Consider the following 24773-nt stretch of genomic DNA (forward strand, 5'->3'; position numbering starts at 1 on the left):
TATATTTTTAATAACAAACAGAGAAAGAGGAATCCTCTAACTTAAAATGTTAGTTGTGGTCCAATCTCATTTCTAACTTCAACATTTTTGTTGCATCCCACGTTTCACATTTTTAACTTGTACAGAAATGCTAGAAAACTCGCCCGAAACTTCATGAAATTGATACAAAAGCTTATACTATACTAAAGGGGGAGAAAATCCTTTAGTTCCACTAGTAGAAATCGGGTATGTTGCCTTCAAGAGTAAAACTGATGTGGGAACATTGAATGATGATTTGTGTTCATTACTGTTGTTCAGAGCTCTGTTTATTTGGTTTCTGTTTACAATTTAAAATTGTAATAAAATAAACAAAGTGCTCAAAGCAAGCTACTTGGTTTCATTACGTAAAAGTACAAATACTACTGGTTAAATGTCACTCCAAAATTAAACGTTACTCAAATTATTGCTAAAGCTGCCCTCAACTACTCCATTTTGCCGGCCCGGAATGTGTCACCTTCAAAACAGCAAGCTGACTTTTCCCCACAGAATTGGAAACAAGCCCACACATCATGTCAACACAAACACAAATGTAGGCCGCTAACCCAGTCAGAGTTTAGCGTTATGACAGAAGCTTACAAAAGAAACATCTGAGTGACCTGTTGTGATGCAGCTGAAATCCTTATGAAATGTCATTATCCAATATGGGAGCCGTCAGGTCTGGGTTTTTAAAATTATTTTTTTATAGAGCACGCAAAGTGTATGAAGTGTATGAGGTGTTCAAGGCTTGGGTGAAATAAAGCTCTGCACTCTAAAATTAGTTCTAAATGGCCCTAAATGCCAAACAAAACACAGACTTACATGAAGGTTGGAGTTTAGCAAATAAATACAAGTCTAAATGTTTTTTACTGCGCCACATATCTCATATATTTTGCTTATAATGTGTGCACATAGGATTGTTGCTATTTCCCTTTTGTCTTCAGACGTATGTCAAGGCCAGTGTGTGCAGGGGCAGGTGGGTGCTGAGGCGCAGCTTGCCATTAGGCACCAACAGTCAACAGTTATTTGTGACCAAGCATCAAGCGATTGCTCTTATCAGTCTTCCAAATGACTTACACCCAATGGGCCATTGACTGGCTCCAGAGCCTGTCAATCAAGCTCTGGAGCTCAGTGAGGCTCCGCCCACCCCGCAAGCGCTGCCCTACTTTTTGCCCTTTAAGGAACAGGCTTCGTAGGAGGAGATTGACAGTGTGCTTTTTATCTTTCAAATATTCTTCTCAACACAAGTACGACTCGAGTAAAGTCTAGCAGCCCGACTTAAAGGGGGGGTATTATGCAAAATCGACTTTTTCAAGCTTCACATCAAATTATTATGTCTGAACATGCCTGAAGTGTTGCCTTGGCACATTCACATATTTTTGAGTAATCTGTAAAAACTCTGATGGCAGCCATTTTAGGGACAGGTTTGCCTGAGTCCTCTTAGGAACGCCCCCACCTCCTGGAGACGCCTCTGAGCTTTCGTCACCAGCCGAGTAACCAACCACTGCTCCTCAGCAGAACCCCCCCGACAGCGTGTGGAAAGGGCGTGTCGGAAAGGGTCAGAGGTTCTTAAAGAGACAGAGGCCTATTTCAAGACATTCGCTACAGCCATTTTGAGAGAGCAATTTTATACAAGGCAGTTATTCTACTTTACTGCATTTACAGACCAACAGAAGATTTTGTCATCATTGTAGTGTGCTATAGACTGGTGCTATGTGATTGAAAAAAGCATAATACCCCCTCTTTAAGTCGTGCAGTACTTTAGTAGATTTACACTTACTGACAGTTCATTCACTGACTTTAACTACTTTAAACTGCTGCAGGATTCGATGTGGAGCTGTTTTAATCCCTGTGTTGACTAGCATCCGGGAGATTAGCCGCTGTTAGCTCAGGAGGAGGCTAATGTAGGTCGGACGGTCTGGGTCTGACACTGAACTCAATCTGGTCCAGAGTCCAGACCCACAGACCAGGGCAGGAGACGGTTATATAACCCCCTACAGCGAGGAGCGCCCAGGGCCGAGAGAGACTCCCAATGTGGAGCACAGACCTCGCTGCGCCAGGGCCCAGAGGAGGTTTATAACTAAGTAAATCTACATCAGTGCTGGACATAAGGAGACTTTTTTATAAAGCTCGCTATGAACAAAATGAGGCCAAAACTCCCCGGGTTCCAGGTTTAATGGCCAGCGGAGTTTCCATGTTCTACATATGATTCCTTCGGGTGCTCTAGTTTCCCCTGCCACTAAAACATGTACAAAAGGCAGTGTTGGGGAGTAACTAATGTATTTAGAAGACATATTTAGAATGCTCATTTTGAGTAACTGTATTCTGGTAAAGTTACTCTCTCATTTGAGAGTATTTAGAATACAGTTACTTTCCAAATATCAAGGGAATTACATCTCAGTATCAATCATTACATTTGAGCTCCATAACGTTACTAAGAAAGACTTTATAATATTGACCTGTGTTTCCTCTTACAATAAGATAAAGATTTGAAACGCCCTGTTGCCACAGTTCATACAAACACATGTGTCACATGATGCTGTATCTGCTGCTCCATTTGCCAGGAGAGTTAAAGAGTTCCTCATGAATGACTTTATAACAGGTGTTCCAACAATCGTAGTCTTCATTTTTGTAATTATACTCCATATTTATACATCAATATAATGACAATCAATGGGAATTCTATAAGTATTCAAAGTATTCAGAATTCAGTACTCTGACTATCTGATTAGACAAAGTAACAGAATACGTTACACAACAAATTTTAAAGGACGTATTCAGTACTTAGAAACTAAATACAATTTCAAAGTATTTTCCCCAACAGGGGACAACAGGGACAACAGGTTAATCCTCCAGCCTAGTAATTCTGACAGTTAGCCTGGCTCGACTTCTGGACAAACCCCTGGGCGCTGGACACTTACTTTGTGTGCACAAACAAAGCACCAACAAAGTACAGGTGAAACTCGGAAAATTAGAAAATCGTTCAAAAGTTCATTTATTTCTATAATTCACTGTAAACTGTGAAACTAATATATGATATAGACTCATTACATGCAAAGTGAGATATGTTTGTTATCATTTTTAATTATTATGGCTCAGCTTGTAAAAAAAAATATGAAAAATAATATTTTGAAAATGGACTGTGAGCCATAATCATCAAAATTATAAAAAAAACAAAGGCTTGGCATATGTCACTTTGCATGTAATGAGTCTGTATTGTATATTATTTTCAGTTTACGTTGAATTATAGAAATACATGAACTTTTGAATGATATTCAAATTTTCCGAGTTTCACCTGTACACCATTTGACAGTATGGCGGGCTGATCAATAACCAATCAATGATCAATAACTCAAAAACGGAACGCGCGCTAACACTAATTTTGTGTACAAATGTGCACTAATGAATTACACTATTTTGAATCAGACAGTATGGGGGCTCCCCTTCTGGACCGCCACCTTTACTTGGTGGAGGGGTTTGAGCACCTGAATGATCCTGGAGCCCTGTTGTCGGGGCTTCGTGCCCCTGTAGGGTCTGCCATGGCAAACAGGTCCTAGGTGACGGGTCAGACAAAGAGAGGTTCAGAAGCCCCTTATGAGAGACCAACAGGCCTGAGAACCATGAGGCCGTCCTCCTGTGGACCCACCACCTGCAGGAGGCGCCATAGGGGCCGGTGAAATGTGATATGGGCAGCTCCAACAGCCGCCCCCACGACGCGGCAACGGACAAGTGGAAGAAAATGGATGGATGGATGGATAGTATGGTGGCTGACCAAAGGTACAACTTTGCGAAGCCGCTCCTCTTGCACCAAAGGTGGTGTTTATAGAAAACATATACTATTCCAAGTACATATCATTACATTATTCATGTTTACAGAGTGAAATTTGTTTATGCATGATCACAAAGAAATATCACTTTTATTCTGGATTTTCTAAGTCTTTTCTGACATTAATTATGAAATATTGTTTTCCATACACAATGAAGGCTTATTTTAAATACAAACATATCATTTTGCCAGCAGAAATGGCGAGATATATTAATCTAATTAAGTGTTCTGCCTTTTTATCAGTTGTTTTTTCAGCCGGAGATAAAGATACATTTTTTGCTGTGTGTCTCAACAGTTTAGACACAGAAGTAGCTTCTTATCGTGTGTCACATCACACTTAACGGACGTATAGAGCCCAGGCCTCAGACTCTCACATGGTACTTCGGAGGTTGTGCCTGAAAAGTCTGCGATAGTTTCAGAATGCGCTAAAATACGTTTTCTTTATTTTTCTCCATCAAAATGTCCACTGGAGTAAAAGTATGATGAACACCACCATCAAACTGAGTGAAGGGAAAAACATTTGCACTTTGCAGAAACGCTCTGCTGATCAAAAGGTGGATTTAGACTGATATGTCTCGGCGTTGTTTCACTTCAAAACAAAAGGAGCTATTCTGCTGAAATGTGCAGTTTAATGCAGTTATAAAACAGTTGTCAATGAATGTCTCCGTGAAAAGTCAGTCAGTCCTGGATTTGTAAAATACTGCGTTTTTCCAGGTCATTCATTTCCTTCAGAATCAGTGCCACGTTGTACCTCAGCTCCTGGAACTTGGACACCGGCACCTGGAAACAGAGATATAAATGTGATATAATAATAATAATAATAATAATAATAATAATAATAATGCATTGGTTTTATATAGCACTTTTCTGGACACTCAAAGACGCTTTACATTGCACTATTCGTTCACTCCATACTCGGTGGTGGTAAGCTACTATTGTAGCCACAGCTGCCCTGGGGTAGACTGACGGAAGTGAGGCAACCAGTCTGCGCCATCGGCCCCTCCGACCACCACCAACCACTCACTCACTCACTACATTTGCTAGGCTTCCTGGTGTTCCCAAACGGTCTCACATCCAAGTCCTGCCAGGCCCTTCCCTGCTTAGCTTCCAAGGTCTGACGGGATTGGTCAGAGCAAAGGCAGTGTGGACAAAAGCTGCTGATTCTGGTGAACTGCGGGGGATTCTCATATGTCACTTTGGATATTAACCATGTCTGAGGAAGGGCTGGTTTGACGTCCGAAACGTCTCGGTGCAAGTAATAAAACTGTGGGAGCAAACTCCAGTTGTGCTTTTTGTTTTCTTGTTTCATCTTTTTTCATCTTCATCTTCGCTTTAGACCTCCTTGGATGTGCACGCCTGCTCTGCTCACATGGACATTAACCCTCGCCTTAACTGAGTAGTACAATACACTTCTACCCAAATCTGTTTTGTTGCGTTTTTGCCGCTTTTATGTTGCATTGTTGTTGCTCTTTTGATGCTTTTTTGCTGCGTTTTCGTCCTCACATCTAATTTTTTACTTGATTTTGATGCTTTTTTTCAAGAACCTTTGTGAAAAAATGTGCTAAAGGAATAGGCCACAGTGTACTATAAATGTAAGGTGTAGTAATCCACGCAGTAAAGTCAGATATTACTGCACAGATGTCGAAGTGCTCCTATGTTCTTACGCCTTGCAACATGGTACCTCTGTTTATCCACTTAGAAAATCCACATGTTTAATTTTGTGTAACTAGACTTGGATTGTGTTAAGGCTCACGTAACTGAATTTAAAATGTGGAACTGCTAGGTAGCTTCTAACTTCCCCCCAGTTTGGGGCTATACCTAGGCTAGAGAAGCTGAACGCTAACAACATTTGCACAAAGAGCAGACAGTTATGAATCAACTCATCTAAGGTAAGAACATATCTCAGTATGAAAAAAACTGTGGCCTATTCCTTTAAGGCAGGGGTTAGTAGGGTAATTATGGACCATGTGATGCTGTGGAGCTGTCAGCAGGGGGCACAGCTCCTCAATTATCTGTGGCTCTCAGTATAATCGGATTGATCTAATTACATAAGTGCAGGCCAACTCCTAACATCTTTACACAGCGCTGCTCAGGCCCACGGAAAAATGGAGAATTTCAAGGTTGAGACATACATGTAAAACTTTTGCTGTAGATTACTGACATAAACCGAAATAAAGGATAGAGCCAGGTTGAAATGTCTGATTTTATTTTGTAATATAGTATTTGTGGCAAAGATCATCTCAGAGGGGACTTTGGATCTTGTTTGTTTAAGCTATTTATAAGTGAAATATTATGTAAAGACTCACATTTCTCTTTGGTTTTTTTTAGGCTCAAAGCTCAATAAATCAGGCAGGAATTAGATATGTAAAAATCTTTCTGTGAAAAAAAATGTAGTCGCGTCCGAGCCTATAAAGTGTGGAGTCTGTAGGATTTACTGAAGTAGAGCTGCAGGGCCATAGTGCCTTTGCTCTGGCCGATCTCGTCAGATTTCGAAGCTAAGCAGGAAGGGCCTGGTCCGTACTTGGATGGGAGACCGTTTGGGAAACACCAGGAAGCCTGGGTGAATGTAGTGTGAGTGAGTGGTTGGTGGTGGTCGTAAGGGCCAATGGCACAGACACCAGTAGCCTCACTTCCGTCAGTCTACCCCAGGGCAGCTATGGCTACAACAGCAGCTTACCACCACTGAGTATTGAGTGAATAAATAATGACGACAGTGTAGCGCTTTGAGAAACTTGGTAATACTGGGCATGTAAAGAGCAATAGTGTAAGGCATTATTATTATTATTATTATTATTATTATTATTATAGATACTGTGGCAAGAGTGGAATGAAGGTTTAGTAACTTTGTCTGCACATGCATCCTGTTTATATTTGTCTGTGCCCCGCTGACAAAGGAAATGACCATATATGGATTACAGCGAATGGGGGTTAATACCTGGAGCTGCTGCACAGATCCGTCTGAAAGTCTCAGCTGCATCAGCACCGATGGCTGCAGGGCTCTGGACAATGACCTGAACACAAGTCACATGACCAGAAAAAACAAAGTCACATGACCAGAATAAACAAAGTCACATGACCAGAAAAAACAAAGTCACATGACCAGAAAAAACAAAGTCACACGACCAGACTTTCGACTTGAGTCATGTGTCTCATGCCTGTCCTGTGTCTGAATGTCGAGAGAGAAAGTTGTACCCTCAAATTATGCCACAATGTATTCTGAAAAGTAGTGGTCACAGGACAAAGGCCACAATGCACTGGGAGAGTGGGCGGAGTCAAACAGAGACAGGTCTTTGAACTAAACACAATAGAATGAATGAAAATAGCTGTTTTAATTGTGTGTTTTTTTATAAATAAACACTTCAATATAAATGGTTACGGTGAAAAGTTTCTAACGTTACAGAATATTTACTCAAGTACGATAACAAGACTCAAGAACTCTTTATCAAACTCATGAACATAATAACCTGTTCCAACCATTTGCACTACTCTAATGTACTATGTGGTCTGTCCACACTCAGATCTGCTGCTAACACTTCATGCACATCTGTGAACACATTCACACTGTTGTTCTGTGTCAAGCTGCATGTCATTTTAAAGCTTGGGGAATTCAATCGCTGAGTTCATTTTAACCTCCGCAAACGTGTTTTTGACCACAGTAAGCTAATGCTAGCGGCAGCATGCTAATGCTAGCGGCAGCATGCTAATGTAAACGTCAACTAATCAAAGCTGGGGCAGAAATTATGATTGGATCGCCTAATAAAATAAAATACCCACTGATGGAGTGGCCAAGTGTTTGTATTTTAGCTCATGAAATGCAGTTAAAGAATAGAACTGATATTATAATTGTAAAGCACAAGTTGTAGTGATCAGATCACTTTATGTGAGTTAATGTAACCTAAATAGTCATATCCCCAAGGATAATTAGCAGAAAAGTCCAGTGATCCTTGTGTAATGTTTTCCCATTAGTTTATGAATATTTATAGTTAATCATTGATCTAACATCTCATTTGCAAGAAAAGATAAGACTTTACTGATCTGACAATCCCTTATTCTCGTAGAGAAAGCCACTTTTAAGAAAGTCTCTTAGTATCGGTTAATATGGGATATTGGCAGCTGCTCAAACTCAAAAGCTGGATTGGTGCATTTCTCGACCTAAGACCTTGAAAGAGGTGAACATGGAGTGAGACTCACCCGGTGGAAATGGCCACGTCCACTCTCCACCTGAACTCCTGCAGCGAGGGCAGACGCGGGTCGCTCTGAGCCGCTGCCGCCTCCAGCGCCACTCGACTGGAACACCAACATTCACCAGTGAATAACCAGAGGGATTACAGGAACTAAATAACAACTGTGTGAGAGCGGCACTTTTACTGACCGACTCCCGAAGACCACGCTGCAGAAGTCCGAGATGAACTCCTCTGGAATCCTGACATAAGCAAAAAGGACCATCAGTGGTTTGTTTGTAACGACAGCAGCGTTTTATTATAACAACAAGGATCTTACTTTAAATCCCTGAGGTCGTCTTTAAAAACCTGCAAGAACAAAACCAAAGTAAGAGGTCACTTTTATACCCTACTTTCTACTAGTCAAATATTACACTGTTAGCCTGTTCGCTAGCATTTAGCCTCAAACATCGCAAATTATGAATAGCCTAATCCAGATGTTTTCAGCTGTTGTCCACATTTGAGGATTTTACTTTCAATAAGAATTAGTGTGTAAGTGTCCTCTGAGCTAAATGCTACATCACATTTAGAGAAGTTTCTGCTTCACTGAATACGTAGGGTCATATACACATCTAAAGGTCACTAAAAGTCATCTTATGTTATGTTAATGATAAGGAAAGTACAGAAATTATATAAATGCCACGAAAAGGACAAAACATACCACGCCATACTTTAGTATAGGGACTGGCTGTTTATTTGTATGGGGAGAAGACATTGGCTGCAGAGGAGGCATTTGTAGGAACAGGCTCAGAACTAACTAGGGCTGACTATCGTTACATTTTTTTTCCGATACCAGTACTTTAACTTGGTTTTTGACACTTGTTGGAGCTATTGTATACTTTGTTTAATTTAGGCTTAGCTTAGTCATAACCTAATTTCTTTCCTTTATTGCTAAAGTTAATTTGCTTTTGCATTTATGCTTATTTTTTTCTTGTTTGTTATTTCCGCTAGTTTAGATTATTATTGACGTGATTGTTTATTGGTCACTGCCCCTTATTGATATTTACATAAGTAGGTCACGGTGGGTGGGACTTCAGGCTGCGAGGGCTCATATTTTTTTAGTTTTTATGATCGACAGAGAGGCTGCAAAAATGCATCACCTAAAATAAACCACCTCAAAAGGCATTTTTCCAGCATGGACATTGCTTGATTTGATTTCTCTAAGACCTATTTGTTTGGTTTAAGTTTTATGGACAAATAGCCACTACAATGCTGATACCTGAACTTAGGGCTGTCACTTGTCGTTCAATAAATGACAGATAAACAAAATGTATTAGCATTTTTACATCACATTTTTCTACTGTACTGGTTTATTCTTCACCCTAGCAGGTAGTGTTCATGTTTTAGAATTCTATTTCAGTTGGAGGGCAGGTGCTGATACAACTCTATTGAAGAGAAACAGTACGGTGGCACAGCGGTTAGCTCTCGGGCTTCACAGCTAGCAGCAGGTCCCGGGTTCGATTCCCACCTGGACGGGGCCTTTCTGTGTGGAGTTTGCATGTTCTCCCTGTGTCTGCGTAGGTTTCCTCCGGGTACTCTGGTTTCCCCGTTCCAAGAAGAAAATGTCCAAATGTTTTTCCTGATCATTATTTGACAGTGATTGGATTCACAAACCTCACATACACTGTGGTTCTAAGATGAAAAAAGAATGATATGATGAAGGCTATGCCGAAACGTAATCATACTGATTAAGAATTGGACATCGGCTACTTAAATGTGCGATGCCGTTTTTTTAATTTATAGATTCACAAACCTGTCACATTATTCGTGTTTCCGAAACGATACTTCCTTCCCCCTCTGTGAGGCCACGCCCCCTTTTATGACACAACGGCGTTTGTATAGGATATTTTAAGTAATTCTCAAACACAGCTTTAAGCATTAAAAGGTCTTCAATAACATTGTTTACTTTAATATTTTCATGGGTTAAGGTTAAGGTATACTTTATTGACTCAATATATTTCCTCATGAACTTTTCATTCATGTAAATATGTAAAGCTATTCATGAAACAAGGTGAAAAAAGTAAATGACATGAATGAAAGAACAATGTTATTAATATTATTTTATCTATTTTAAATTGAGTTGCCTTGTGTACGAAATACACAGCATAAATTGCCTTGCCTTAAATGCGTTTCATTTATTTGAGGTGCTCTCCCTGGACCAACAGCATCTAAACTTGGGTCTAAAGATAAATCTTTTTTTATGTTTGCTGCTTTCGATTCTTTATTATATTTATTAAAGTCTTTGATGCCAATAGAACATACATGATTTTTCGTTTAACGGTACCCAGCCCTAGAGCTAACAGCATTTCTGGGATTTCTGTTTGACAGAACATCTGCACAGCGCCCCCCACTGTTCACAGAATGTGCAGTTTTAAGCTTTTAAACCGAACAAAACACAATGGACAAATGTACTGTTTAGTTTGGAGCCGTTACAGAAATATAATGGTGTTGAAAGTATTAACAGTAAGTATTTTCAAATGTAGCGGAGTAAAAGTTCTCAACACAAACACGACTTATGTCCAGATCCTCAGAAACTCTGGGACGACTGCACTTTGTTACTGAAAGCTCTGGTCCTCACCTCCTGTTTGAGTGACGCCATGGGGACGCGGACAGCCTCCGACAGCAGGCGGTACATGGCGGCCACGATGTGGCTGAGTTTTTCTGGAGGAATGGTGCAGTTTTCCGCCACAGACTTCAGTGCGTCTCTGCTGTCCTTCCCCTCCAGCGCCCCAACTACCGCTACCCGCACAAAAACCATTAGTCACAACGGCCATAAACGGGAAACAAGGTTTAACATGGAACAGAGATGGGCAAAGTCATCCACATCATTACTCCGGGATTTATGTAGTAGAATATGTACGTATGTCATTTATTAAGATACACAAACATGACATCAAACAGACGAGTGAGGGAAATTTTGGATTCTGATTAGTGTCTGAGAGTAAAGTGATTATTACTTATGTTGTGTCATATGCAATCTATCATCTATACGTCACACCCAAAGCGCTTCACACATGAAAGGGAGGGGGGTTCATTCACTCCATGCTGATGGTGATATGCTACATTTGTAGCCACAGTTTCCCCTGGGGCAGACTGACAGAAGTGAGACTGCACCAACAACCACTCTGACTGTTTTACAATCACTCTGACCACCAACAACCACTCACACATAGGCATTGGGTAAAGTGTGTTGCCCAAGGACACAACTGCAGGAGCCGGGACCTTTCGATCATGAGATGACCCGCTCTACCACCGGCGCCATTGTCGCAGAACAGGAGTTTAGAAGTCTCTATATCCTTTGCCGAGGCGCTGGTTTTGTAGAAGAGTCTAAAACTCTTCTTCAGGAGCAGATCAACGGAGCTCAAAGCAAATTCGCATTATTTCATGACACTGGGATGATTGTTTTTGTTCCCTTGGTATTTCACGTGCTACTGGCAAAAGCTTTGGTCCTACATAATAAAACAGCGCTGTGTATTTGCATGGGCAAGTGTGAGGGCTGGCCAGCAGGGGGCAGGTGAGACAAGGATGTCTCTCATAGAGGATTAGTTTAGAAACAAGACATATTTTATATACTTTGGGCTTTTTTTAATTGTCCATTAAAAATATTTAGATAAATATATAAAATTAAGATTTTTTTTAAAGGCAACAAATAATCGTTTGAATAATCGTTATTTCAATTATTACTAAGCTAAGGTAATCGTGATTTTTCTTTGTTTTTTCCTATAATCGAGCAGCCCTAACCACAGAGTACAGGAAAGTAAGAATATCGTTCAAAAGTTCATTTATTTCTTTAATTCAGCTAAAAATGTGAAAGTACTGTACACGGACATGAAACGTGCACATACTGTAATCAGTTTGCTTAAACAACTGGGGTGTGCAGGTTGGATTGTGACAGCTGGAAATGAGTTTGGGCTAAATTTCACCATCAGGTACCGGATTTTTCCTGTTCAAACAGTGACATTTTTAGCTTTGGCCCAAACTCGTTTCTAGCTCTCACAATCCCTCCAGCATACCCCAGTTGTCCAAGCCAAAATAGGCATATGCATGTTTCACTTCTATGTACGGCTTTGAACGTTGGCAAAGTGAAGCAGCGGGATTCTTCCTCTAGCTTACATGGTTTAGGTGAAGACAATGCAACAAGGTCTGTTTTTTTTGCTGTGTTTTACAACAAACTCTGTGATGGCAAAAATAGATATACTCTACGACCACACAAACTCTGGTACCCCAGCTTTAAAGCAGTACTAAGTAACGTGTTTACCTTAATAAATCCTTTTCGTAGTCCCTGTGGAGGTAATACAAGTGTTTATGGGATGATTGGAGGGTCTTTCATCTCCCCCTGGTGTCTCTGACCAGAAAACCATGTTTGCAACTTGTCTGCCACCGGTCCGGAGCAAGCAATACACACTAATGAAATCACGAAGAAGAAGCTAACATGCTAACGGACAAAGCTAACTGCGGGCTAGCGTCACTTTAAACAGTATTTACAGCAAAGTTTGAGTGAAAAAAAATATTTCCATTGTATAATTGGATGCACAATAACCCTCTCTCCCTTCGCCTTTCCTGTCGGCGTAGCATTTACTCTCCAAGACAATTAATAAGTTAAAAAATCGTAACTTGCTACGACACCTGCAGTTGCGCTTATGGCCTCTAGGGGGAAGAGTTACTTAGTACTGCTTTAAAGTATAATTATTACAGCCGTGCATTGGGATTTATCAAGCTGGGGTACCTGACTTTTCCTGTTCAAACAGTGAAATTTGTAGTTTTGGCCCAACACTGAAGAATTAGGGCGTTTTTGAAGTTCTTTGCTCGTAATATTGCCTTTTCTGCACCAGTTTACTCATGTTGTTGGGGAGTTAGAATATACGTTTTTAATATACAGTGAAATAAATAAATAAATCAAAAATCTCTACCTTTCAACAACTTTCTAAACGTGTCGTGATCCACATCCTTCAGGTTTTTGGACATCGACTCGATTTCAGCAGGAATTCTGCCTCCCAGGAAACTCTGCTCTTTCGCGTGGCTCGTCGACATGATCAGCCACGAATAAAAATCTGATTTATGACCGAAAAAACATGAGAAAATAAGAAATTCAGCTGAATGTCGAGTGAGAATCGACGCAAAGATCACGGTAGTGTCATTTCCGTGTGTTTGTCATGTGACTGTTGTTGCCTTCACGTACCCCGGAGATGGTGCGTGTGGTTGGTCCAGTACTGCATCATTTTGTTTATGTATTAAGTTATAAAGAATATATTGAGATAAAGCGTCTCAAGCAAGACAAAACATTTTTTGAACATTTTCCCTTGTAATCAAGCAAATGAGTGAGGCATAAGAACAAAAAATAAGAACAAAATAAACCATGAAGTCCAATCCTATTTGGATCCTTTGATTTGCCATTTTCTCACAGAAATGTGTCTCTCATTTTGAAAATAAAGCTATAATATATAATTTGTAATTCACTAAGCAGCAGGTTTATGACAGTATGGTATATGGCGATGTTGGATTTTACGTTTTCCGAGATAACTTGAATGCCGCATTAATACCTGTGCCCTGCTGTGATTGGTCAATGGGGTCAGAGTCGACCAATCGCATTTCAGAATCCCTCATGCGTCATCTGTTGCTGAACGAGCTTCACCTTCGCACTGAGCCACGGCAGATTCATCCTCGTCACAAAACATCGGATTTACGAGTGAAAATGGCCACGAAGATCACATTTTAATCGCACAAAGGTTAGTGGAAGTGTGTGAGCACCATTTGAGCGACAGAGCGAACTCGTTGGTCAGATATTTGGCCCGATGTCGACGCGGGGAAAGCGGTACGTGGCCGTGTTTTGTGTCGTGGCTCGGAGCTAATGGCGCTAGCTGCTCTACATCTGCGCCATTGACAGGACTAGCTTTAACTTTATGACCGAAATGTTGCGATTTTTAGTCTTTAGATCTGACATATTTTTCTGCAAGTAGGTGAAATAAACCATTGGAAGTATATTCGCTCGATTATTTTTTTTAACGGAGCAACAACAGAGCGGGCAAAGTTATGTCAGCAGAGTAAACATGGAAAACAAGTAGCTTGATTTCGCTGTTTTAGTCAATAGTTACCGTGGATGATGGTTGTAGTTGTTGCTGTTATCCATATTGGGTTGATCTCGGTCAGCGGATATTCTGACTAAAACCCGCGTCAGAAGTTGCATGTTTAGTTACGTAACCTCCTCGTGTCGGTTCAGTCAGACGTGGAAACTGGAGCCAGCTCTAAGTCACTGTTGCTTCATAATGTCTCTGTCAAAGTAGATGTCTTAATCCAAATCGTAAAAAAAAAACAAATCGTTTACGACGACCGCGCTGACGTACATTTATTGCTTGTAATATTCAATAATGGAAAGCTGCAGACCCGGAGCCGAGACAAATCTACCGTGAAAAGCGAATCCACCGTGATAGTGCGCCCTCTGCTGGTAAAGACAGATATACGACGGTATTTAACTTGGGATTGTTTTGAGTAATTTAGAATGTGTTGACCTGTAACTGAGTTTAGGCTACATGTACTATTATTTGGGTTATTTTATGAAATTAAAACGGTATGTTTTACTCCTTTCATTGTATTTTGTTGGACAGAGCCTTCATTTGTTCATTTGTTCATTTGTTCAATAAGGGACAGAGACAATATTTTGGAACAAAATCAAATTTTTATTGTGGTAACAGGCCATTGCTGTAATCAGTAAAGAAAGAGAAATCATAGGGTTAATAATGTTAGCTTGCAGATGCAATAACACAGTAAAAAATAACATTTGTACCGTCAGGGTCTTCCCTGTTTCCTAAATTCAGCAGCATCTTTCTGTCAACTTCACTAAAACAAAAGATCAACACTGATGTCAATAATGTGTAAAAATCAAATGTTGTAATTCTGGGCTAATAATGATAATAATAATAATACTACGGTCAAAACTAGTCTGGAATGACATATACATGCAACAATGTGCCATTAATAGCTAATGGTGCAATAACGTTTTAAAAACATTTTATTTGTCCTTTATTTATCCAGGATACAACTCGTTGAGATTACAAATCTCAAGAGTGTCCTGGCCAAGATTCTTTAAAATTAAAATATGAAATAATTTGCCACAGAAAGTAAATCTTATCTTTATCAAACAACAGAAGCATATACGAATTCAAAATTGGTTCATAAGAAATCAAAAAATGAAATAAGTCTCACGTTCATTGAGTTGATCAAATCAATCTTCCCAAGACCTAATACCGTCATACATCCGTCTTTACCGTGAAGCGAATCCACCGTGATAGTGCGCCCTCTGCGCACTATCACGGTGGATTCGCTTCACGGTATTTCTGTCTCGGCTCCGGGTCTGCAGCTTTCCCCTACTCGTAATATTCGTAGTAAAACCTCACAATATCCTTAATCAATACGTTTTCCATCTGAATGAGAACACATTCTTCGGTCGAAATGCCAGATTATCCAGCTTTTTTCATTCTGATGCTTATACTGGGGTTTGATCTACCGATATCCGATATTAGGGGGATCGCCGGGTCGTCACGTCCGAGGCACTGGTGAGCAACGCAAATGTGTCAAAGAGATAATAATAGTTCCATGGTGGATCAAAACATCGTTCACAAACGGAGCATTGCTGCGAAAGATCTGTGATTTAAATAAACGGCTCTTCAAGCTCGGAAAAATCAGCTATTTGCCCACCAGTCACCAAAACAACCAGTGAAAATCACGGAAATAAACAACAGTGATCCTCCCTATTAAGTGATACCAATAGACTTTCTTAAAAGTGACTTGCTGTGTGTGGAAAAAGTGGTCCTCTTTTCTTCTTGTGAGATCCGGCTCCTGTGGATGCGGATGAAATGAATATGAACAAGACAGCCTTTTATATTAATACGCATACACATAATCAGAGGTTACATTAACCGAAAATTCTCCGTCATTTACGGAATATTTTTAGCTTTGACGAAAAATTTTGATGGCCGATTGAAAATCAAGCCGCAATTAAAATAAATGACAGCGCTGCTCTTTTCTGACCACGGGGGTCTCTTAAAGCAGTTTAACAACGAGTGGTTTCGCTTTGCTTTTCGCACAGCAAACTGAACAGCTTTTAGTCAAATTTAGTGCCGCTATTGAGCTACATAGAGCTAACTGAGAGCGCATGGATTTGGATAAATGCTATAGACGAAGGACCGAGAGAGGATAGAGAGAGAGGAGGCGTGGAGAGCATGTGGATCGGGAGGCGCATATAGTGCAGCGATGCAAGCTGCTAAATTTTGTCCCGTTCACCCGCTGTTTCATTAACATTAGGGTTAATTGACAAAATGCAAAGAATGCGTTCAGATTTTCATTTTTCATTCCATCTTTACAAGTTAGTGTAAAATGTCTTAAGTTTCATTTGGATCCACTGTTTGACCAGTATCATATCTAGTTTCAGCTGCAGTTCTTATTGTGTCTCGCTCCTTAAGTTGAGATGCCTCAAGCCTTCCTACCTTTCCTCCATGTTTGTTTATGCCTTAGTTGTGTTAACAATTTAGTTCTCTCAGTATAACAAATGAAGTTCAGCTTGAAGAGATAACTTTTTATTATAGAGGTTAGAGGTGGGAGAAACAGTGTATTGCTGGTCTATGTTAGAGATTTCATTCAGAAAATTCTTTCTCCTTACAATTTTTATTATTGAAGCTACTAGGGCCAAGATTTTTTTGGTCTACCAAAAGCCAAACCAAAAGGGGGTGTGGCATGGCGCTGACATAACTACAACTTCTCTGACCCAAACTCATAGAATAATATCCCATACTGCACTCATAAGACACAAAACTTTGTGAGCTCATGCTGTAACTACTATCTATACATAGAAGCAGCGTAAACGGTGCATTTATGTGTAAAAAGTCACATTAATCTCAGACTCCAGCTCCCTGCCTCACTTGCAACTGCTGCTGTACCTGTGCTGTCCATACATCCATATAATACAAATAAAGTGGTAGATCCATCATCGTCCCTGTTCTCCAATGTCCTCCAGGCAGGGTTGCCAGTTTGGGCGGTTTTTAAAGCCATTCCGCGGGTGAAAAAAAACTGTCCGCGTTTTTTGCCTTGCTGTAATCAATGTCAAATTGTCTATTTCTATCTTATTTTTGATCAAAATCACTATTTCGAAGGCAAATCCAAGGCTCTGTGAGCTGCTTTTTCAATAAGGAAGGGAGGTAGGGGCGGTTTCTCATCATCGCAGGGGCACATGGGCTCTGTTAACTAGTAAACAACATTGAAAATTCCAGCCGCGCCGTATGTCCACGGGGTTTCCACGATTTTTAGATATTTTTGGGCGGGTTTGGTTGCACAGACCTGGCAACCCTGCCTTCGGGTAACATCTCCGTGTGACACTTGTGTCTGTTTCGCCGTAATGTAAACACGAGCCATGTGCTTTATTGTGAAATGTGCCGCCCGTGGTTCCATGTCATACGTCCTCTCAGGCTGTTGCATTTCTTCCACTTTTGCACGGTGTAATGATGGATCGGTTCCCGTTACACGGAGCTCCATGTATTATTTATCACAGAAAAAGCCAGAATGAAGCGGAACATTTTACACAAACAATCGTCACTCTGTCTGTAAAACTTTGATATATCTGTTATTATAATGAAACATTATTTTTGTACACCTAAACATATCCAAATAAAAAAAAATATTAAGAAAAAACATTTTTTAAACAACTTTTTTGAGCCGATTTTTAAAGCTGAAAAGACACCGATTTGGCGGAATGGCCCATCTACTGTCTGTGATTATTTTATTCATTATGAACGGTACTATCTTTTTAACCCTTACCACACCATGATGTCGTCTGTGCCATCTGAGACAATGTTTTACATTGTTGTGTATCATTTTTAATCAGTAAATGATAGAAACATACTTTTTTTTTGCACCAAAATCTTGAGATTTTCGAACGAACGTGCATCGAGGGTCTGCCATCTTGAAATGCAAGAAACTACCGTATGACGTCGCAGCAAACACTGGCCAATAGTAGCATTCTTTAGCGCCTGCTCCTCCCATAGAGACTGTAGGTCTTTGTTTAACTCCAATGATTTTAGAGCAGCAGATCTTTTCAATGTTTTGCAGTTTGTCAGCAAACCCTTGAACCAGCAAACAAATGAAAAAGTTAAGAGGCTCTCTATGAAACGGCAGTAAAAGTTGCAGAGAATCCTTTTATTTACATAAAAACATAGATTCTCTGCTGACAGCGTTCATCCACGAACCAAGATATTTGTACTTCTTCAACCATTTTGCCATGAATGACACTGCTGCCCAGAGAGGGCGCTGTCTAGCGTCTCAATAACCTTGTCCATGGTTTTTGAGACGTTTAAACATGGCTCTTTGTATGCGCACAGTCAATTCAAGTTGCAGAGACTGCCAGTCGCAGCAGTCTCCATAACTCTCCTCCGGTCAGATAGGACCCTTAAAGAGCACTGAGAACTGCTAAAGGTTCCTGCGGTGGGAAAATTACTTTTGTTTGTGGTCTGTCTACGATATTGGACTCCTTATGTCTCGTTTCTAAAATTGCTCTTCTGCCTGTGTCTCAGAGTGAACGCAATGTCGGACTCGCTGTACGAGAAGTTCCTGGCTCCAGAGGATCCTTTCCCTCTGCTGTCTCAGAGGAGCGCTCTCAGCGATGTGGGGACTCTCGATGGGAGCGACTTTGGCTGCCAGCTGTCCTCCTGCCACAGGACGGACCCCCTGCACCGCCTGCACAGCAACAGGTGAGGCTACACATCATTATGTAGAACCAGTAACTTGTGATGAACAAAGTGAGTCACTGTTGTGTTTGCTGCAGGTGGAACCTGACCTCCTGTGGGACCTCGGTGGCCTCCTCGGAGTGCAGTGAGGAGCTGTTTTCCTCCGTGTCGGTGGGGGACCAGGATGACTGTTACTCTCTGCTGGATGACCAGGAGTTGACGTCTCTGGACTTGTTTCCTGAGGGCAGTGTCTGCAGCGATGTGTCCTCCTCCATCTCCACGTACTGGGACTGGTCCGACAGCGAGTTCGAGTGGCAGGTAGGGCATCCGAGCCAGCCGTCAGTACAGACCATTCAATTGAGTTCACCCTGGCAGAAAATCTCTGTTCACAATCAGGACATTTCTGCCTTTTGTTTTTCAAAAGCCAGTGTTAATTTCGTAGACTAAAATTCTAAATTAATATTAGATTTAGTCGACCACATTTACATGCAATTTTAGTCAACTTAAACCCGACTATAATTGAAACAAAAACTAAATCATATTTTTCATTTAAAGACAAACAAATTAAAAACAAATTAAAGTACCATGGGTCACAGCGGTTAGCGCTTCTGTGATGAATGAGAGGGTGTGAGTGCGTGAGTGTGGGACAACAGATGAAAATTAGCTACAACCCTGTGTTGTGTGTTAATTCATATGCATTGCCCCTACCAAATAAACCAATCAACAAAAAATACTAAAACTGACTAAAATGTTGACTCTTCCGTTAATAAGAACTGATTTTTGTGTTGTGTCCAGTATTGGGCTATTGAAATGGTATTAAAAAGCATTGTATTTTCCTTGCTGGTGCCGGTAGAAACCTGTTATCCATTTTTGACTTAAAACTCTGTCGTGCAGCTGCCGGGAAGTGACATCGCCAGTGGCAGCGACGTGCTCTCGGACATCATCCCGAGCGTGCCCAGTTCCCCGTGTCTGTTCACCAAGAGGAAACCCAAATCTCAGACCCACCGCAACCTGGACGAGCTGCCGTGGACCGCCATGACCAACGACGAGCAGGTAGCGCCTCCATACCACTCAAAATATGCAGGGTCCTCTCTTAAATCTAGAAGTCTTTGGAAACAGTGACATTGCTCGCCCTTTTTTTTTACACTAGAGGTTTATAAGAAATGCAACAGATATGGTCCAAAGCATATTTAGTTGCATGTTCCCACACAATCATTAACCTGTTGTCTCTCGTGGTTTCGCAGGTGGAGTACATCGAGTACCTGAGCCGTAAAGTGAGCACAGAGATGGGGCTGAGGGAGCAGCTGGACATCATCAAGATAATCGACCCCTGCGCCCAGATCTCGCCCACAGACAGCGAGTTCATCATCGAGCTCAACTGTTTGACAGATGACAAGCTCAAACAGGTGAGGGTTTGTCCCCCGTCTCTTACACACCTGCGTGTTTAAGTTCATCAGCTTTTCTCACATTCAGCTCTTTGCACTCCTCAGGTTCGCAGCTACATCCGCGAGCATAGCCCCCGACAGAGAGTGAGCGGCACGAGGGACCGGGACGGCTGGAAAAGGAGCTCGCACAGCTCCCACAGCACGGGGGCCCACAGCGCTCACAGCAACGGGGCCCCGAGCAGTTTACACAGTGCCGGGGCTCCCAGCAGCAACGCCAGCATCATCAGCTCAGCCAGCTCCTCGACGGGGTCCACCGCGTCCAACTCTGTCGCAGGTACTACAACTTCTACTGCTATTGATACTACTACTACTGCTACTACTCCTTACTGTTTTTTATTGTTTTTCAATCAATCCAAAGTAACTTATATATAATGAAGCTAGGGCTGCAAGGTTTATTGATACAGTGTTCTTACCAGCGCATTTGAGCATAGGGGGCCCGGGGTCGATTTCTCTTTTCCTTTTTTATTATTTTTGTGGACGCGCGCACCACAAAATAATAACCTGTGCGAAACACTGTCATTGAACATATCTGTGCGAACTGGAAGTACAGCCCTGCTGTCCCTGCAACTTTACACAAATCATCATGGAGACTCTCGGGGACGTTTGGATGCAGGAGTTTTGTGCAAAGTTTAGCCGGAAGAGGTTGTTTCAGAACGAACTGTTTAAATAGAAAGGACACTGCAGTGTTATGAAAACAGCAAAATCCCACAGACCTGACACTGATGCGCCATGTGGTAAGAAATATTCTTTCTCGCTTAAGCAAAGCTCACCTGAGAGTAAGCACTCGCATCACAAATGAATAAAAGGCTTGTTGTCTCCATTCAGTGTTCATTAGCTATTCATAATTTCATAAACGATAAAATAGGTGGTATTACAAACCAAAGATCTGAGAAAATGCTTGGTAAATGTTTTTGTGTTTTCTTTTTTCCTTTTTTATTATTTTAACGACCATAAACGATAAAATAGGTGGTATTACGAACCAACCAAAGGACTTCAACCTACTCCTTTTGAGTGCGCAAATGCTGTCCTTTTTTCCCGTGAAAACATCTGTTGTCTTTACCTTGTTTGCTGCTCAAGTAAACTACTAAACATACAAATATGTTTATAAAGGTCGGAGAGTTTGTCTTGAAGCTAAAGGCTAACATTAATTTCATGCATTATGGAATTTGGAATAGTGTCTAGTTATAGTTATATGCTATATAACTTATCTGCATTAAAAACAAACAATTATGTTATAGCATGTTAGCTTTTAGCTTCAGATGTCTCCTGAACTCGTTTCATCCTACATCAGGTTTTGAACACAAACACCACAGAATCTCCATAGGATATGAATACAGACGGGAAGTACTGGCGATCCCAGCTTCAGGTCAGGAACCAGCGTAGCCACATCATGCCAACAACATCAACAAGCCAATTTGAGCAAGATTATGTTCTTTGACATTCTAAAAGTCACATGTCTTCCTTCACTCATGAAATACAAAAATTGAATCGTAGGCGCAATATTTGTTGGACAAATTTTTTTGGGTCAAAATCGTGCGGCCCTAAATGAAACTCTAGACATTCCTCACCAGGTGGTCAGAAGCACCACAGTGAAACAGAACAGGTCCAAGAGTGTATCCTCGCGGGACACCCACTGAGCTGAATGACCGTTTTAACAATGTTAAAATGTTGTTGTGTGTTAAGGAGGCCCAGCGTCGGCCTGCAGTGGGAGCAGCGTGAACCTGAGCCGAGCACACAGCGACGGGAACCTGTCCAGTGCCGCCGAGCGCATACGAGACTCCAAGGTCAGATTCAAAGCTTTATATGAAGAGAAGTGTGTTCACTCTTTTGTTTCACTTTTAAAGGGGGCCAAATCCACTTCATTTGAGTAGATAACTTTTTTTCAAATGTTGTTCCGATGTCTAAAACAGACCTGGAGTTTGAGTCTTGTGTAAAGCCCTTTTCCACCGTTAAACAAAATAAAACCAGACCGGGAAACTTGTATGACATTAAAAGTCATAATTAATATTATATTGACTGAAATTCTACACACTTCTTTTGCTCAAATGTTTCCCGTTGAGTCAAATCAAAATTTCCCGTCATTCCTCCGTTTCACGGACTGTTTGCAGATCTGAAGATTTTTTTAAATTATTATTATTATTAATTAACCTTTTAACCCCAGTTTGGCTTTACCCAAATCTAAAAGCTTCTTGAAAAAACAAAAACGAGGACAAAAACAAAAAACTTAAAGTGACATCAACGCTGCCATAATGGGAGCAAAAGGATTTGTTTAGATAAGTTTTGTAGGTCTTGGCTTTCAAATGAGGCATTACACTGGCCTATAGGCTGTAACCTTTTAGATTTGGGTAAATCTGAACTGGAGAAAATGCTTGGTTATGGCCGGGGATAAAGAAATTAAACGTACGTTAATTGTTTTTTGTAGATATTTGGTTTTGATCTCAAACAAATCTTACACTTTATTGGATAGAAAATTCAATATTGTTTCAATTAAAAGAAAAATGAAGTAGATTGGGTGGTTGTAGTGAAATGTTTTTTACTCTGCAATGAATATTAGAACAGCCCCTGGAGAAGATTCAAAGATCATTCAAAGATGCGTGGCTGGCTCTAAACACAGCTCCAGGTCTGTTTTGAGAGAACAACATTGTAACATGGTAAAAAGCTGAGAAAAGTCGATTGAGCATAATACTCACCTTTTAAAGTTGATCTGCTGCTGCCTGTGCCCCCCTGTTCTCCCCCTGACTGACCCGAGAGCCTCTTTAACCCGGATGCCCTTCCGCCTGTGTCTGCAGAAGCGCTCGAAGCAGAGGAAGCTGCAGCAGAAGGCGCTGCGGAAGCGGCAGCTGAAGGAGCAGCGTCAGGCGCGGAAGGAGCGTCTGAGCGGCCTCTTCCTGAACGAGGAGGTGCTGTCGCTGCGCGTCACCGACGACGACCACGCCGACGACCTCGACATACTCATGTGACCCATGTGAACCAATCAGTGCTCCCGCTAGGCCCAGCCCCGCCCCCGAATACGCGCCTCACACTCTCGCTACGCGGTTTGACAAATGCAGCTGCATTTGCATCAATTGGTTTTGAAGTTTGGCAAAAGTAACAAGTGACGGAGGCTCCACTTTTCACAATTAGAAGCCTGAGACGGTTACATAGACGGTTTATCCGCTCGCTCTGGGTGGTTTTTGATCTTTATGCACTGTAATCCCATCCATCACACGTCTTCGAGTCCAAAAATACCTATCCCGATGTGCAGCTTTAACATCGCTGCCAATTACTCACTAAAACATGTTGCTCTAACTCTTGCATTAACAGTACCTATGATATTACAGGTTAAAACGGCAGCTTATCCCAACGAGATAATAATGTGGTCAACAAAAAACAATAACAGAAGAAGCTTGCACCTCGAGTCAAACCGTTCACCAAGGGTCTCCAACCTCTCGAGCTACAAAAACGTCAGAGGGCTACTTCTGCTTCAAAGAGTAAAATGGGACTTTGGGGCAGTTCAACCAGGAGAATTAGTCGCCAAGATGAAATTTCTAAGAAAATCACTCAGTTTGCTTTTGACCTGAGGGGGGCTAACCACCATTTAATAGCTCAAGCTAAAGGTCAGAGCTAACATTAGCCACTTTTCACTGTGACAGGTAAAATGACTGAAGTTTACTGCAGGAACGGGTTTTATCCTTTGAAACGTGTGCGACGTAAATAAAGCTTTGCGACGAAACATTTTCCAGCTGCTTTTGTCCAACCTGATTGACAATTCCAGCCCGTGTTTTGTAAACCTCGGCTTAGAGGGAGCACTGAATCTCTGCATGTTACTTTTACCGCAATATTTTGAGCTTTTGGGACTTTCTTTGATGAGAATAACACCTAAAGCTGTAAATAAATATTTGGAAACTGAGGGTGAACTGTAAAAGGCCACTTATTTTGGTCTTATTCTCCTGCGTTATTTAAGTTTCCATTAAAACCCCTTTTGTTCGTCTCCTAAAGCTAGTATTTTTGTTGTTTTCTGAAGCCGCCGTCTGCGTGTCTGCTGCGGCTTTTGTTCATGTCAGAAATTAATTAGTAGAAAACCTTCTTTGTGTTAAAATTGATTTGTAAATAAATTGTAACAAGAATAAAGTGGGAAAGCCGTTCTGTGCCGTTTGTTTTACCATATTCTGTGTCTGAGCCGTGGCTTCAGCTGCAGCTACTGAAGAGTTTGGGTGTGACGGAGTAAGGGCGCACTCACACTTGTCCATCCGAACCGCGCCCAAGCGCTGGGAAGCCCCTTCAGCACGGTTCGTTTGTGTAGTGTGAGTACAATCAAACCATGCCCAAATCGGACTCGGTTCCGGACTTTGGCCCGCTTAGAGGAGGTGGGCCAGAGCGCGGCTCGGTTGCTTGTGTTTGCGCACACGCTAAATCTACTACAGCTGTGGTTCCCAACCTGAGGGGCGCCTGGGAATGCAGGGGGGGCCCAGATCTTGGGTCAGGTCATGAATTACATCATATTAAACATTTGTGGGGGCCACAGTTTTGGACTGGGGGGGCATGGCCCGACTACAAGACACTTCACCCACCTTGCCTC

The 24773-nt window shown here is 41.5% G+C and overlaps 2 protein-coding genes across 2 annotated transcripts; one reads left to right on the plus strand and one right to left on the minus strand.

The window, feature by feature from the left end:
- Positions 1-4414: 4414 nt before the first annotated feature.
- Positions 4415-13213, minus strand: commd5 (COMM domain containing 5). The gene is made up of 7 exons (XM_079556294.1): positions 12972-13213; positions 10640-10800; positions 8342-8370; positions 8214-8264; positions 8033-8128; positions 6777-6852; positions 4415-4621 (listed from the first exon to the last, which is right to left on the minus strand). Exons 1-7 carry the CDS (start codon positions 13090-13092, stop codon positions 4520-4522), a joined length of 636 nt encoding a protein of 211 aa, XP_079412420.1. The 5' UTR covers positions 13093-13213; the 3' UTR covers positions 4415-4519.
- Positions 13214-13668: 455 nt separating this feature from the next.
- On the plus strand, positions 13669-23587 carry fam199x (family with sequence similarity 199, X-linked). Its single transcript, XM_079556666.1, has 8 exons — positions 13669-13787; positions 18618-18794; positions 18869-19088; positions 19665-19823; positions 20015-20176; positions 20261-20489; positions 21899-21999; positions 23005-23587. Exons 2-8 carry the CDS (start codon positions 18628-18630, stop codon positions 23173-23175), a joined length of 1209 nt encoding a protein of 402 aa, XP_079412792.1. The 5' UTR covers positions 13669-13787; positions 18618-18627; the 3' UTR covers positions 23176-23587.
- The last annotated feature ends 1186 nt before the right edge of the window (positions 23588-24773 follow it).

Source organism: Gobius niger (assembly GCF_951799975.1).
Source record: "Gobius niger genome assembly, chromosome: 5".
Lineage (NCBI taxonomy): Eukaryota > Metazoa > Chordata > Actinopteri > Gobiiformes > Gobiidae > Gobius > Gobius niger.

What these genes read in the sequence shown, in the direction of transcription:
- fam199x (XM_079556666.1), top strand. Translation starts at nt 18,628, where the DNA reads ATGTCGGACTCGCTGTACGAGAAGTTCCTGGCTCCAGAGGATCCTTTC. An exon ending in CACCGCCTGCACAGCAACAG is followed by an intron (nt 18,795 to 18,868) that starts GTGAGGCTACAC and finishes TGTTTGCTGCAG; the next exon opens with GTGGAACCTGACCTCCTGTG. An exon ending in ACAGCGAGTTCGAGTGGCAG is followed by an intron (nt 19,089 to 19,664) that starts GTAGGGCATCCG and finishes TCTGTCGTGCAG; the next exon opens with CTGCCGGGAAGTGACATCGC.
- commd5 (XM_079556294.1), bottom strand. Translation starts at nt 13,092, where the DNA reads ATGTCGACGAGCCACGCGAAAGAGCAGAGTTTCCTGGGAGGCAGAATT. An exon ending in AGCGTGGTCTTCGGGAGTCG is followed by an intron (nt 8,129 to 8,213) that starts GTCAGTAAAAGT and finishes TTGGTGTTCCAG; the next exon opens with TCGAGTGGCGCTGGAGGCGG. An exon ending in GACGTGGCCATTTCCACCGG is followed by an intron (nt 6,853 to 8,032) that starts GTGAGTCTCACT and finishes ACTTGTGTTCAG; the next exon opens with GTCATTGTCCAGAGCCCTGC.